This window comes from Pseudophryne corroboree, chromosome 8 (genome assembly GCF_028390025.1).
Source record: "Pseudophryne corroboree isolate aPseCor3 chromosome 8, aPseCor3.hap2, whole genome shotgun sequence".
Lineage (NCBI taxonomy): Eukaryota > Metazoa > Chordata > Amphibia > Anura > Myobatrachidae > Pseudophryne > Pseudophryne corroboree.
The window spans coordinates 230,575,835-230,590,890 of record NC_086451.1 but is presented as its reverse complement, the minus strand read 5'-3'; the positions used below and the strand labels follow the sequence as shown (position 1 = coordinate 230,590,890).

Here is a 15,056-nt window from a genome sequence, read left to right as displayed (position 1 = left end):
CAGATTGCATCAGTGTTGCACCGAGTGGTTATGGGTAATTTTCCAGGGTTTAAATACTCCTATGTTATGGATTACAGCTCATTCTGATTTTGGCTGAGCTGCTCTAAGGATGCACAGTTGCCTGTCCTGATGATGGTCCTTTGTGGACCGAAATGTCGACACTGCACATATGCACTTTTCGCTATGTAGTTTTTTGTGAGTATTTTGCCTATAAAAAATAAAGAACTTTTTATTTTTCAAATGGTGAGTGCACAATTTAAAAATTTTCTATATTACGGTTCATATATATGATCTTTATTGGAGTACCCCTTCGTTGGATATTGAGGTTGTATGGAGTACGGACACTATCTACTATATATATATATATATATATATATATACTAGGCGCTTCATCGCGCCCTACGGGCGTTCTTCACACCGTCGAAAGGGGCTACGCCCCCTTAACCCCTGCACGCCTTGCTGGGGTTCAATATTTGTATGAGTATTACCTGCATTCCTAGGTTTGCTAGTGGTTAAATATTGCACGATGAAAGGGCTTCAGATGGTGAAGAGGGTGTAGGCCCTTGCAACGGCGTTAACGGTGCCTGCAGGGCACGATGTACAGAATGTAGCGGGTGCGGGGGGGGGGGGGGGGGGGGGCGCGGATGAGGCAGGGAGTATGTAGAAGCTGCGGGTGGAGGGGGGGGCAGTGGATGCAGGTGGGTGGGGGGGGGTGCAGGACCTATAACTATGTGATTGCATGTGTAACAATATATAGGACACGGATAAGGATGCATGTGGTATAGACATACCGGCATGAAGAGGTATATGGTGTCATTAGACACAGAGGGGAGTGCTGGTACAATGCGGAACAGAGGCAGCTGTGTCCTCTCTCTACACCGTCTGATCCTTCAGGTGTAGCAACGCGGACATGTTGCGCACGCAATGTCTCCACGCGGCCACAGGTGCACCAGTCCCCTCTTCATGCGCTGTGTGCGCGCCCCCCTCAGGTGCAGTAGGAGGCGGGTGCGCAGGCTGGAGCTGCTCTCAGGGCCAATGGCCATGGGCAGCGCGAACATCTGCTTGGGGCTGGGCTTGCGCCCTGCGCTTGCTGAGTGAGGGATAGGGAGGAGGCGGCAGAGCGGAGCATCACCAATATACCGGTAACTACGGTGAGCACCGCAGGGGGTTACGGCTCCTGTTCTCCTGGTGAAGGTTTGTCAGGGAGGTATCAAGGAGCCGGTGGTATGGACCCTGTATGGGACGCAGGGGGGTAGGGAGGGGACACAGAGACGCAGGGCCATAGGGAGGGGATACAGAGACGCGGGGAGGTAGGAAGGGGATTGAGAGACGCAGAGCGGTAGGGAGGGGATAGAGAGAGGCGTGGCGGTAAGGAGGGGATACAGAGACGCAGGGCAGTAGGGAGGGGATACAGAGACGCTAGGCGGTAGGGAGGGGATACAGAGACGCGGGGCGGTAGGGAGGGGATACAGAGACGCAGGGCGGTAGGGAGGGGATAGAGAGAGGCGGGGCGGTAGGGAGGGGATACAGAGATACAGGGTGGTAGGGAGGGGATAGAAAGCCGCGGGGCGGTAGGGATGGGATAGAGAGACGCGGGGTGGTAGGGAGGGGACAGAGAGACGCGGTAGGGAGTGGATAGAGAGACGCGGGGTGGTAGGGAGGGGACAGAGAGACGCGGGGCGGTAGGGAGTGAATACAGAGACGTGGGGCGGTAGGGAGGGGACAGAGAGACGTGGGGCGGTAGGGAGGGGACAGAGAGACGCAGAGCGGTAGGGAGGGGACAGAGAGATGCGGGCGGTAGGAATGGGACAGAGAGGTGGGCGGTAGGGAGGGGACAGACAGATGCGGGCGGTAGGGAGGGGACAGAGAGACGCGGGCGGTAGGTAGGGGACATAGAGACGCGGGCGGTAGGGAGGGGACAGAGAGACGCGGTAGGGAGGGGATAGAGAGACGCAGAGCGGTAGGGAGGGGATAGAGAGACGCAGGGCAGTAGGGAGGGGATACAGAGACGCAGGGCGGTAGGGAGGGGATAGAGAGATGCGGGGCGGTAGGGAGGGGATAGAGAGACGCGGGGCGGTAGGGAGGGCATACAGAGACGCAGGGCGGTAGGGAGGGGATACAGCGACGCAGGGTGGTAGGGAGGGGATAGAGAGACGCAGGGTGGTAGGGAGGGGATAGAGAGATGCAGGGCGGTAGGGAGGGGATAGAGAGAAGCGGGGCGGTAGGGTGGGGATACAGAGGTGTAGGGAGGAGGGGATACAGAGACATGGGGCGGTAGGGAGGGGATACAGAGACATGGGGCGGTAGGGAGGGGATACAGAGACATGGGGCGGTAGGGAGGGGATACAGAGACGCGGGGCGGTAGGGAGGGGAAAGAGAGACGCGGGGCATTAGGGAGGGGATAGAGAGATGCGGGGTGGTATGGTGGGGATACAGAGGCGTAGGAGGCGGGGATACAGAGACATGGGGCGGTAGGGAGGGGATACAGAGACATGGGGCGGTAGTGAGGGGAAAGAGAGACGCGGGGCGGTAGGGAGGGGAAAGAGAGACGCGGGGCGGTAGGGAGGGGAAAGAGAGACGCGGGGCGGTAGGGAGGGGGAAGAGAGATGCGGGGCATTAGGGAGGGGATAGAGAGACGCGGGGTGGTAGGGAGGGGATAGAGAGACGCGGGGCGTTAGGAAGGGGATAGAGGGACGCGGGGCGGTAGGGAGGGGACAGAGACGCGGGGCATAGGGAGGAGGGGAAACAGACGTAGGGCAGTAGGAAGTGGATACTGAGACGTTGGGCGGTAGGGAGGGGACAGAGAGACGCGGGCGGTAGGGAGGGGACAGAGAGGTGGGGCGGTAGGGAGGGTACAGAGAGACGCGGGGCGGTAGGGAGGGTACAGAGAGACGCGGGGCGGTAGGGAGAGGAAAGAGAGACGCGGGGCGGTAGAGAGGGGATAGAGAGACGCGGGGTGGTAGGGAGGGGATAGAGAGACGCGGGGAGGTAGGGAGGGGATAGAGGGACGCGGGGCGGTAGGGAGGGGACAGAGACGCGGGGCATAGGGAGGAGGGGAAACAGGCTGGAGCTGCTCTCAGGGCCAATGGCCATGGGCAGCGCGAACATCTGCTTGGGGCTGGGCTTGCGCCCTGCGCTTGCTGAGTGAGGGATAGGGAGGAGGCGGCAGAGCGGAGCATCACCAATATACCGGTAACTACGGTGAGCACCGCAGGGGGTTACGGCTCCTGTTCTCCTGGTGAAGGTTTGTCAGGGAGGTATCAAGGAGCCGGTGGTATGGACCCTGTATGGGACGCAGGGGGGTAGGGAGGGGACACAGAGACGCAGGGCCATAGGGAGGGGATACAGAGACGCGGGGAGGTAGGAAGGGGATTGAGAGACGCAGAGCGGTAGGGAGGGGATAGAGAGAGGCGTGGCGGTAAGGAGGGGATACAGAGACGCAGGGCAGTAGGGAGGGGATACAGAGACGCTAGGCGGTAGGGAGGGGATACAGAGACGCGGGGCGGTAGGGAGGGGATACAGAGACGCAGGGCGGTAGGGAGGGGATAGAGAGAGGCGGGGCGGTAGGGAGGGGATACAGAGATACAGGGTGGTAGGGAGGGGATAGAAAGCCGCGGGGCGGTAGGGATGGGATAGAGAGACGCGGGGTGGTAGGGAGGGGACAGAGAGACGCGGTAGGGAGTGGATAGAGAGACGCGGGGTGGTAGGGAGTGGACAGAGAGACGCGGGGCGGTAGGGAGTGAATACAGAGACGTGGGGCGGTAGGGAGGGGACAGAGAGACGTGGGGCGGTAGGGAGGGGACAGAGAGACGCAGAGCGGTAGGGAGGGGACAGAGAGATGCGGGCGGTAGGAATGGGACAGAGAGGTGGGCGGTAGGGAGGGGACAGACAGATGCGGGCGGTAGGGAGGGGACAGAGAGACGCGGGCGGTAGGTAGGGGACATAGAGACGCGGGCGGTAGGGAGGGGACAGAGAGACGCGGTAGGGAGGGGATAGAGAGACGCAGAGCGGTAGGGAGGGGATAGAGAGACGCAGGGCGGTAGGGAGGGGATACAGAGACGCAGGGCGGTAGGGAGGGGATAGAGAGATGCGGGGCGGTAGGGAGGGGATAGAGAGACGCGGGGCGGTAGGGAGGGCATACAGAGACGCAGGGCGGTAGGGAGGGGATACAGCGACGCAGGGTGGTAGGGAGGGGATAGAGAGACGCAGGGTGGTAGGGAGGGGATAGAGAGATGCAGGGCGGTAGGGAGGGGATAGAGAGAAGCGGGGCGGTAGGGTGGGGATACAGAGGTGTAGGGAGGAGGGGATACAGAGACATGGGGCGGTAGGGAGGGGATACAGAGACATGGGGCGGTAGGGAGGGGATACAGAGACATGGGGCGGTAGGGAGGGGATACAGAGACGCGGGGCGGTAGGGAGGGGAAAGAGAGACGCGGGGCATTAGGGAGGGGATAGAGAGATGCGGGGTGGTATGGTGGGGATACAGAGGCGTAGGAGGCGGGGATACAGAGACATGGGGCGGTAGGGAGGGGATACAGAGACATGGGGCGGTAGTGAGGGGAAAGAGAGACGCGGGGCGGTAGGGAGGGGAAAGAGAGACGCGGGGCGGTAGGGAGGGGAAAGAGAGACGCGGGGCGGTAGGGAGGGGGAAGAGAGATGCGGGGCATTAGGGAGGGGATAGAGAGACGCGGGGTGGTAGGGAGGGGATAGAGAGACGCGGGGCGGTAGGAAGGGGATAGAGGGACGCGGGGCGGTAGGGAGGGGACAGAGACGCGGGGCATAGGGAGGAGGGGAAACAGACGTAGGGCAGTAGGAAGTGGATACTGAGACGTGGGGCGGTAGGGAGGGGACAGAGAGACGCGGGCGGTAGGGAGGGGACAGAGAGGTGGGGCGGTAGGGAGGGTACAGAGAGACGCGGGGCGGTAGGGAGGGTACAGAGAGACGCGGGGCGGTAGGGAGAGGAAAGAGAGACGCGGGGCGGTAGAGAGGGGATAGAGAGACGCGGGGTGGTAGGGAGGGGATAGAGAGACGCGGGGAGGTAGGGAGGGGATAGAGGGACGCGGGGCGGTAGGGAGGGGACAGAGACGCGGGGCATAGGGAGGAGGGGAAACAGACGTAGGGTGGTAGGAAGTGGATACTGAGACGTGGGGCGGTAGGGAGGGGACAGAGAGGTGGGGCGGTAGGGAGGGGACAGAGAGACGCGGGGCGGTAGGGAGGGGACAGAGACACAGGGCGGTAGGGAGGGGACAGAGAGATGTGGGGCGGTAGGGAGGGGATAGAGAGACGCGGGGCGGTAGGGAGGGGGTAGAGGGACGCGGGGCAGTAGGGAGGGGACAGAGGCGCGGGGCATAGGGAGGAGGGGAAACAGACGTAGGGCGGTAGGAAGTGTATACTGAGACGTGGGGCAGTAGGGAGGGGACAGAGAGGTGGGGCGGTAGGGAGGGGACAGAGAGACGCGGGGCGGTAGGGAGGGGACAGAGAGGTGGGGCGGTAGGGAGCGGACAGAGAGACGCGGGGCGGTAGGGAGGGGACAGAGACACGGGGCGGTAGGGAGGGGACAGAGAGATGTGGGGCGGTAGGGAGGGGATAGAGAGACGCGGGGCGGTAGGGAGGGGACAGAGAGGTGGGGCGGTAGGGAGGGGACAGAGAGACGCGGGGCGGTAGGGAGGGGACAGAGACACGGGGCAGTAGGGAGGGGACAGAGAGGTGGGGCGGTAGGGAGGGGACAGAGAGACACGGGGCGGTAGGGAGGGGACAGAGAGGTGGGGCGGTAGGGAGGGGACAGAGAGAGGTGGGGCGGTAGGGAGGGGACAGAGAGGTGGGGCGGTAGGGAGGGGACAGAGAGACGTGGGGCGGTAGGGAGGGGACAGAGAGGTGGGGTGGTAGGGAGGGGAAAGAGAGACGCGGGCGGTAGGGAGGGGACAGAGAGGTGGGGCGGTAGGGAGGGGACAGAGACGTTGGGTGGTAGGGAGGGGACAGAGAGGTGGGGCGGTAGGGAGGGGACAGTGAGACGCGGGCGGTAGGGAGGGGACAGAGACACGGGGCGGTAGGGAGGGGACAGAGAGGTGGGGCGGTAGGGAGGGGATAGAGAGACGCGGGGCGGTAGCGAGGGGACAGAGAGGTGGGGCGGTAGGGAGGGGACAGAGAGACGCGGGGCGGTAGGGAGGGGACAGAGAGATTTGGGGCGGTAGGGAGGGTATAGAGACACGCGGGGCGGTAGGGAGGGTCCCCAGTGAGGAAGCTGATGAAGAAAGGGGGGAAGTAGTGGAGGGGGTGGACTTGTGTAAAGTGGCGACCAGACATAGATACAGTGGCTAGGATGGTTGGAGGGACTCACCGTTGGGGCTGTGGGTGGCTGCTGCAGGCTGTGAAATAGTCCAGTATCCAGAGGCGTCACCAGGTGTGGGAGAGCAGTCTGTACTATGACATTTCCTCCCCCGCCCCCTCCCCCCGCACGGCAAAATTGGGCGTGACCTAAAGTAAAAGGGGCGTGGCCTCACAGGTATGTTCTCTCTCGCTCCGGGGGTGTTTCCAGCTTGCCTGTAGATGCTGGCAGGCCCCGGAGACTGGTGTGTGTGTGCCGGCTGTGTGACAGGAGGCGAGTGCTGCAGGAGATGCCTGTGGCAGCAGCTGTTGTTGTTCGGCCGTCGCCGTGGCCGGGGAGTCAGAGTTGTTGGGGGGTGGGAGGGGTGTGAGATGGACAGGCAGCAGGAGCAGAGACTTGCTGCACATGTGGTGGGCGGGCTCTGTGACTCCGCCCACCGCTGTGACTCCGCCCAGCGTTAAGGCCAGGCACACAATCACAGACTTGGGCTAATATATAGGAGATACTGTATGTATAGATATAGATATAATTTAATTCTTGCACTATTAAGAGGCAAAGAGGCTGCAGCTGAACCCCTCCCCGCCCCACCCGTACTTCCTCACCTGCTGTGACAGCCAGCAATGGACACAGCAAGCGGCAGCCGCTGTAATTGGTGCCAGCGTCCGGCACTGCACCGCTCTACTAACAAAAAACTCTACATAAACTAGCTGCCGGGAGCTCCTGGTTGCAAATGCTGCTGGGAGGTGTAGTTTATGTAGAGTTTCTTGTTTGTAGTGCGATGCATTGCCAGACCCTGGCGCCCGCTGCCACATGTGTTCATTGCAGGCCCTTACAGCAGGTGAGGAACTACCCGGCACGGGAAGGGGGGGGGGGGGAATGAATTTAGCTGCTACCTACTGCCCATGGGTGACACCACTGGGCGGCGCATCTCCTCTACTGGCACCCCTGGTGAGTGCCATCCTCGCCGGTAGGTAGATACGCCCCTGAGTTCTTGGAGGTTGATAGCGGGAGCTGCTCCTTGCTCCTTTCTAATGGGAGGAGTTCAGGAGTGTGAAGAGTGATCCATTCAGATACGTAGTAGTGGTGAAAGTGGTAGTGCTAGGGTTCGGGAGACAGCTGCTTTTCAGAGCATCTATCCCCAACAGTGACGTGTGGTGGGGTGAGGCAGGTGAGGCAGAGCCTTTCCTGTCATACTAACGTTTGTGCCGAGTTTTGACTGTATAAAGTATATGAAAAATACAAAGAATATGTTTGAAATATCTTCCTTGTATTATTCTAATCATTTTTATAGCCAAAACTCTGGAGTAAAAAGTCTATGGCAGGTGAGGCAGTGCTTATCTTCTCCGCACATCTCTGATCAAAACCCCCCAAATTCCCAGGAGTTTATACTGCTGCACCTGTGTATAATGCCCAGATGTACCCTTTGGCTCATCCATTGCACGGAAATTTGGCTCTGGTGATAGACAGTGCCTCCTAAGCCATTTAGCTCACTGCACGTCCCTGGTCCCCAACCGGAACATTGCAGAATTGCTGTGGTACTTTTGTATCCACTGCTGCCACTGGCAGTGGGACCATTGATGAGGCTTCATATGGAATTGTTTTCACAGTCCTGGAATTGCTGTCATTGTGAATGAAAATAAAACCATATGCATTATAGGGGTGAGTAAATAGTGGAGAGCACCTCTAAATGTAATCATACTTTTGGAAAAACATATTCCAAATGTAATATGCAGTGGATCAAATAAAACATTTCATATTTTATTGTTTCAGTAAAAGTTACAGTTATTTTCTCCCTCAGGAATTAATCTTTTAACAACTACTGTTCTTTTGTTTAACTGTCGTTACAGAACTCTTTTTTTCATTCCTCTCGGCTTTCTAGCTTGTTCTGTAGCACCTGTCCATGCAATTCACTGTTGTTAAAATGCAGTTTATATTATAGATGTGGTCATTAGAGCTGTAATGTTAATATTCATCATAGGCTGATCACTTTGCACTTCTGCCGGGGGATACATTGGCCATATTTTTACTGCCAGACTGTATAGCCTTACAAAGTGCAATTCAATTGTTAACACCTGTTAGGCTTTATTTTAAACCCTTTCTGTAACTTAAACCACATCTGCAAGAAGTAAAAAGAATAAAAAAGATATGATCACTGAAACCCAAATAAACAAGCATTTTAAAGAAAGTTTAATACTGTATGTAAACATTAAAGTGTTTAGAGAGTTATTGTTAATAATTATCTATATTAGAAGGTATTTTATTAATTATTGTGAAAAATAAAAATATATATACCCTTTATTTATTTAATTGATTCTTTGGTTGTTTTTTTGAAACTGTGAAAACATGGGGGTAAATTTACTAACATTCGTAATTCCCGAAAATAGGTCAAAGTTCAATCACGAATGACATCGACAGTGTAAAACTGCAACTTTTTGAATTTATTACGATGGATTTACTAAGCTGTCGTATTCGTATTTTTGGTGTTGTCCGATGTCGATGTCATTCGTGGTTTTCTGGTGTATAATGCGGCCGATTTTGTTATTTTGCGGCCGAGTTTAATGTGTTTTTTTTACGAATGCGTCACATGTCTGTTACGGCAGTGTTTTTCCATTACTGCCGCGTTTTTTTCCTAAGTTTCGTTTTTGTCACTTGTCCGTGATTGGTTGTATTCGTGGTGGAGGAGTGTCTGTGTACTTGACTATAAATACGCCCCAAACCGACCGCACCTCGTGGGTTTAGCTAGTGGAGAGGAGAGAGGAAGGTGTTGTTGGTGTTGGAGATTTCTGTGGAGTTTTTTGTGGTTTGGAGGCGGAGTTTTGTGATTGGTGAGTGCTGTACTGTGTGTGTAAGTTGTTTTGTCATACTTGTTGTTCTGTTATTTAAAAGTCTGTTAACTTTTTTGTATTTTGTCTTTTCTTTTCGTCTATAGTCCTTGTTTGTGAGTGAGTGAGTGTTTGTTTGCGTGTGTGTGGTGTGTAGTGGTAGTGGAGGAGTGTGTTATTTGTTTTTTTTTCTCTGTGTTTTTTGTGTTGTCTTAAGATTATGTCACAGTCAGAGGTGAGTGTGGTGGAGGAGGTGAGTGAGAGGGAGGAGGTGAGTGAGGTGGAGGAGGTGAGTGAGAGGGAGGAGGTGAGTGAGAGGGAGGAGGTTAGTGATGAGGAGGGTGAGGTTGCGGCTGCGTTTTCTAGTGATACTGATAGTGATGGTGTTGTGGCTCCGCAGCCACGCACCAGTACAAGGACGGGCCGCAATGTAAAGTTTAGTTACGCAGAAAACATGGCTCTGGTGCGGGAGCTGATGAGGCATCAGCGCCAGTTGTTTGGTTCAGATGCATCAAAAGTGTCGACCCGCCGGAAGAGTGTCCTGTGGGGGAAAGTTATTGCTGCTGTGAACAGTGAGGGTGTGGTGAGGCGGACCGAGGACACCTGTAGGAAACGTTTCTATGACATCAAACGCCGTGTGAAGGCCAAGATGGCTAAGGAGGCAAAATCTGCTCGGCAAACCGGGGGAGGACACCCCTTCCGAGCGTCTTATAAAGATTGGGAGGAGCCAATACGTCCGCTGATTCCGCCAGAGGTGGTTTCTGCACTTCATGTCCAAGATTCGGACCGGCCAAGTGCGGATGGTGAGTTTATTTGATATTTATAATTTTTCACATCTGTGCTTTGTACTTTTGTTGTAAAATGTTTCCTGTGTGTTGGTCCACAAATGGGTTGGTGATGTAGTGCAGGCCAATCCACCCTGTGTTTTTCCATCTGTTGTCCAACTACAAGTCCCATCATGCCTGTTATAATGTTTAAACTTAGGGAATGTCAAATGTGTTGGTGGACATGCTGGGAAGTGTAGTTGCACTACATATTGTCAGACACAGGTTGTGGTTGCTTGGTGTATTGTGTGTGTTAGTTATGTTTTTGTACTAATTAGACTCAAATATTTGTTGTGTTTTTTTTGGAAACACAAACAATTTGCCTTGTTTTGTGCGGTTTTTGTAGGTTGTAAAATTTAAGATTATAGATGTAACAAAACCAACTATTTGTGTTTGTAATTTTATAACAACATTTAAAAAAAGTTTTTAAAATCCTGCAATATTGTGTCTTGGTAAAGCTACGACATATGTGTTTTAAGTAGTATAATTATGTTCATATCGCAATTCTTCTTTTTTTGTACAGTACGCCAGAGAAGCAGCACATCCAGGCCACAACCAACCCTGCCTAGAGCTGATGATGGTGGGAATGATGGTAAGTTATTTCTGTACCCACATCTTAGCCATTAACATAAAACACATGAAATGTAATGACAATACTATCACACAGGTTCTTCGTCTGCTCCGCGCACACAAAGGCGCCAATCACAGGCCAGCCTTACTGTGGCTACAAGGCCACCCAAGAGGCCCCGTGTCCACGCTCCTACTGCTGCTGCTGCTCCTGCTCCTGCACCTGCCTCACCCCCCCAAAGGCGCATCTCTGCAGTGGCTGCGGTGCCACCACTGGCACTTTTGGCAAGCCCCCTGAGTGTAGATCCACATTCCCCACAGTTGTCTGGTGAGTAATGTTTGTAATGTTTTTATTTTGTTTGAGTAAAAACAAGGTGAAGGCATAAGGAACTGACAAAACACTGTTAGGTCGCAGATGATAAAGGCAGCAGTACAAAAATTATAAGTAATTTTAGACTCCACATTTTGGACATGCTTGCCTTGTGTCATTATCACCTTGAACCTATCACTGCTTTAGAAATGACTTATACCTTCTCCAGGTATTGACATCTGCCCCAGTGTTAGTTTTGTTAAAAAATGATTAAAAATTGTAAGCAACTTTGCTTTAATAATCGACTGCAAGCAGATGCTGTTAGCGTATTGTTATGATGATATGTGTGAAATTACAGTGTCCTGAAACTCAAATGTTTTTTAAAAAATATGCTCAACAACACTCAAAACTACAAAAAAAATGTGAAACTAAATTTGAACCAAAAAATTCAAAACAAACCAAATCAATACATACGGCAAAATCCAACATTAAAAAACCTGTTTAAGTTGTCATTTTTTGACCACAATCTTAGTGTACTTCTTTACTAAATCCACTGACTGACATGCCCAATGTCTGATTCTAATGTGGCAAACATGGTTATATTTTTTTGTGTTGTGCCAAAGGAACCTTCAGAATGTTGTTTAAACTAACTTTGAGACATAAAAAAAGAGTACATGGAGTGTATACAATAATTTAGAATGTGAAACATACAATTGTCTCCATAAATTCACAAATTAGTAGTATCTGTTTCTAGCCACATCAATTCATTAAGAGGTAACCAACATAGTAACGTTTAAGAAGTTAACCATTTAGCTTTTAAATGTATATTATGAAGTAATGCATGTTGCTTGACAAATATTGTAAGACCAATGCTACATATGTCTAAAATATTTCCTGTGTCCCACCCCATACAGATCCGGCCATCATGAGTGACGAGGGCCAGCAGTCCCATGGCCAGGAGACGTATACTCTACACCTGCAGCCCATCGACCAAACACAGGCAAACATGACTGAGGACAATCCAGTCCAACCGCAAGCTTCTCAGACTCAACAAATGACCTCAACACCAGGGACAAGCCAAATTCCGCATGAGTTTTGGTCAAGTTGGGCAGAACAACAGGCACACCACTCTGCGTGTCTCAACACCCAAACACAACACCTGTCTAGTTTGCCCCATCATTTGCCTAAAGTTAGCCGCAACTCTGCCAGACTCATCGTGCAAGTAGGGCGGATAGCAAACACAATGGAGCAGATGAGGGCAGACAATTCTCAAATGCAGGCAACCCATCAGCGCATCATGGATGAGCAACTGCGCCAACACCAAACCCTCATACAGATTATCCAGCATAATCAAGTCATAAATGACAATTTGTCGCGAACCATTGCCAACAATACAGCTGCTTATACCCAGCTAACGGCCAGTTTAAATATTTTGAGCCAAAATTTTAGTGCAATGGCACAACAACATGTGGCCACAAGCTCAAGCACAACAACCCCGACCCAAACACCAGTACAATCACCAGTTCGACGATCAAGTCGAAGCCGCACCCACGAACAACCACAAGCCTCTGCACCCAGCACCCAAAAAAAGAAAAGATAATCTGTACTGCACATCATATGCTGGCCAGTTGCAAGTAAAATATATGTGTTCAGAATATATTGTTCAGTATTTTTCAATAAATTATCTAATCAAAATATGTGTATTGGTTAATTTGCAACACACAAACACAAAAATCAGTAATGTATAGTCCAAGATGAATATTGTGACAGGGCGAGAGTGTGCTGTGTCAGGGTGTAGGGTCCGTTTGCCAAAATCATACCGTGGAAAAACACTTCGAACATTTAGTGTGACCATCTGTATAACATGGTCAACATCAAGTTTTTTGCAGTTACATTGGACAATATAAACTAAAAAGCATGGCCAGCCTACTCGGAACATATACAACCTGCAGACCCAGTTGTTTTTCCTTCCTTGGTTTTATTGTAGCATCAGGAAGCAGTGACAAGTATCCTACAGCAAACAATACAGCAGACCCACACACAGTAGCAGCCATTTCAGATTTAGAGTGTGTAGAAATGTGTTGGCTCCCCTTTTAAAAGTACCAAACGTCAGGTGTGAGTAATGAACAATTGCCAACACATGTTAAGGGATCAGGGAGTGCCACGTTGTAGCACTCTCCTGATCAGCTGTGTGCTCCTGTCCTCACTGACAGGCAGCACACGGCACTGTTACAATGTAGCGCATATGCGCTACATTTTAACCAATGCGGTGAACTTTCTGCTCTGCGGTGACGTCACTTTAGGTCCACCGCAGGGAAGAAAGTTACCATCATTGGTTACAAGGTAGCGCATAGGCGCAACATTGTAACAGTGCCGTGTGCTGCCTGTCAGTGAGGACAGGAGCACACAGCTGATCAGGAGAGTGCTACAACGTGGCACTACCTGATTGGCTGAAGAAACCCACTTAGGCATAACTCAAAGTGGGTTTCTGGCATTCGGGTAAAGGTGACCCATGGGCAAACATGGTTCCCCTTTCAGTTCGTGGTCGGGACACTTTTTTTGGTTTTTTTTTTCTCCTTGCAGTATTTGTTTGAAATAAACATGTGCAGTGTTTTTTTTCTTCATAAAAAATTAACAATAAAAAATAATATTGCCGTTAATGCTGGAACATGTGTGTTTGTTTGTAAAAAACAAACAGCTTTTTTTAAATTTTAAACAAAAAAAGCTTCCCAAAATTTAAAACGTTACACTATTTTTAAACTGGAAAGGACTGAATCTCTGCAATATGTGAGTCACAAATTGTTCAGCTTATAAATTTATTGTGTGCCACATGAAGTACATTTTGATATTCAACTCTAAATCACAAATCTAGAAGCTCTTAAGCTTAATTTTGTTGTGGCAACCAAACAAAATATATGCTTACAGTACATTAATGGTTTTCACTGTGTACTTTTAAAAAAAACAGGGTAATAATGTTGGTGTGACTTTTTACACAGTCACACAGACCAGCCGGCCAGACAGGCCTCACACCAGTCATGATGATGCCGGTATTGCAGGTAAGTCTTCACTGTAGTCACATATTCTGTAAACACATAGAAGTACAAAATATTATTTACAAATTTGGCACCTAGGATCTGCTTCTGGAAGCCGACCTCGTGTAAGGCGGCCATCACAGGTCTCGGCCCACTTACCCAGGAGGCCAACTAAGAGCCGGCGTCTTGCCTCTGATTCAGCACCTCCATCATCCCCACCCAGGCGAAGGCTATCGGCAGTGTCACCCAAGCCACCACTGGCACTACTGGCGAGTTCGCTGAGTGATGAGCCCAGATCACCTCAGTTATCTGGTGATTAAATTGTGAAACAAAACACATAAGCAAGAATATACACAGTCGACTTTGGATGATGTTAGTTTGTTTGGAGTTTACATGTTTTACCCAACAATCAATGTAATGTTACGTCTTCAATTGCTCAAGGTGCTTTACTTAAATAAAATAAGGTCTTAGTGGATGGTCTAGACAACCTAGTTGTCTGAAAATATATGAATTGAGGATACATTAAGCACACACACGAGAAAAAAATAAATGTAAACTTTTTGAACCCAAAAAAAAATTAATTAGAATACAAAACACATTCCTGTCTCCGTCTCCAAAATGTATGAAGCTGGTGTGTATGTATGGAGCTATGTTTTTCAAGGGTAATGACTGTAAATGTTTTTTGAGCATCAACTAAGCACAATGGACACACCACTATAAACAACAAACAGTAAGTAACAAAACACACACTAGAAAGTAGAGCAAAGTGTTTAGTGAAGGATAATTACAGCCTAATAAAACTTACCTGAAAAATAACGCAGGATCACTTGTTGCCGTACCTGCCTCCCTACATTTGTACTCACACTGTCACCAGATGGTTCTAACTCCTCTGCTTGCTGACTGATTTCTCCCTCACCATGTGCAAGATCTTGACTTAAACACAGATTATGGAGAAAACAGCAGCAGAACACAATCCTAGTCACCTTTGAGGGACTATACAACAAAAGGCCAGCAGATTTATCAAGACACCGAAAACGTGACTTCAGCAACCCAAAACATCTTTCTATCACATTCCGCGTAGCCTTATGTGCATGATTATAACTGTGTTCAGCAGGAGAATCAGGTTGGGACAATGGAGTAAGGAGCCAAGAGTAGCAGCCGTAACCCCCATCACCT

The 15,056-nt window shown here is 51.1% G+C and overlaps 1 protein-coding gene and 1 long non-coding RNA gene across 2 annotated transcripts; one reads left to right on the top strand and one right to left on the bottom strand.

The window, feature by feature from the left end:
* Positions 1-10,421: 10,421 nt before the first annotated feature.
* On the top strand, positions 10,422-12,529 carry LOC134947644 (uncharacterized). The gene is made up of 3 exons (XM_063935621.1): positions 10,422-10,563; positions 10,639-10,866; positions 11,763-12,529. Exons 1-3 carry the CDS (start codon positions 10,461-10,463, stop codon positions 12,446-12,448), a joined length of 1,017 nt encoding a protein of 338 aa, XP_063791691.1. The 5' UTR covers positions 10,422-10,460; the 3' UTR covers positions 12,449-12,529.
* A 1,116-nt stretch (positions 12,530-13,645) lies between these two features.
* Positions 13,646-14,185, bottom strand: LOC134947643 (uncharacterized). The gene is made up of 2 exons (XR_010182676.1): positions 14,040-14,185; positions 13,646-13,930 (listed from the first exon to the last, which is right to left on the bottom strand). It is a non-coding gene; the product is annotated as an uncharacterized LOC134947643 (long non-coding RNA).
* Positions 14,186-15,056: the final 871 nt, after the last annotated feature.

Coding starts and splice junctions, on each gene's coding strand:
- LOC134947644 (XM_063935621.1), top strand. CDS start 10,461: ATGTTCATATCGCAATTCTTCTTTTTTTGTACAGTACGCCAGAGAAGC. Junction 10,564..10,638: donor TGATGATGGTGGGAATGATG/GTAAGTTATTTC, acceptor ACTATCACACAG/GTTCTTCGTCTGCTCCGCGC. Junction 10,867..11,762: donor ACATTCCCCACAGTTGTCTG/GTGAGTAATGTT, acceptor CACCCCATACAG/ATCCGGCCATCATGAGTGAC.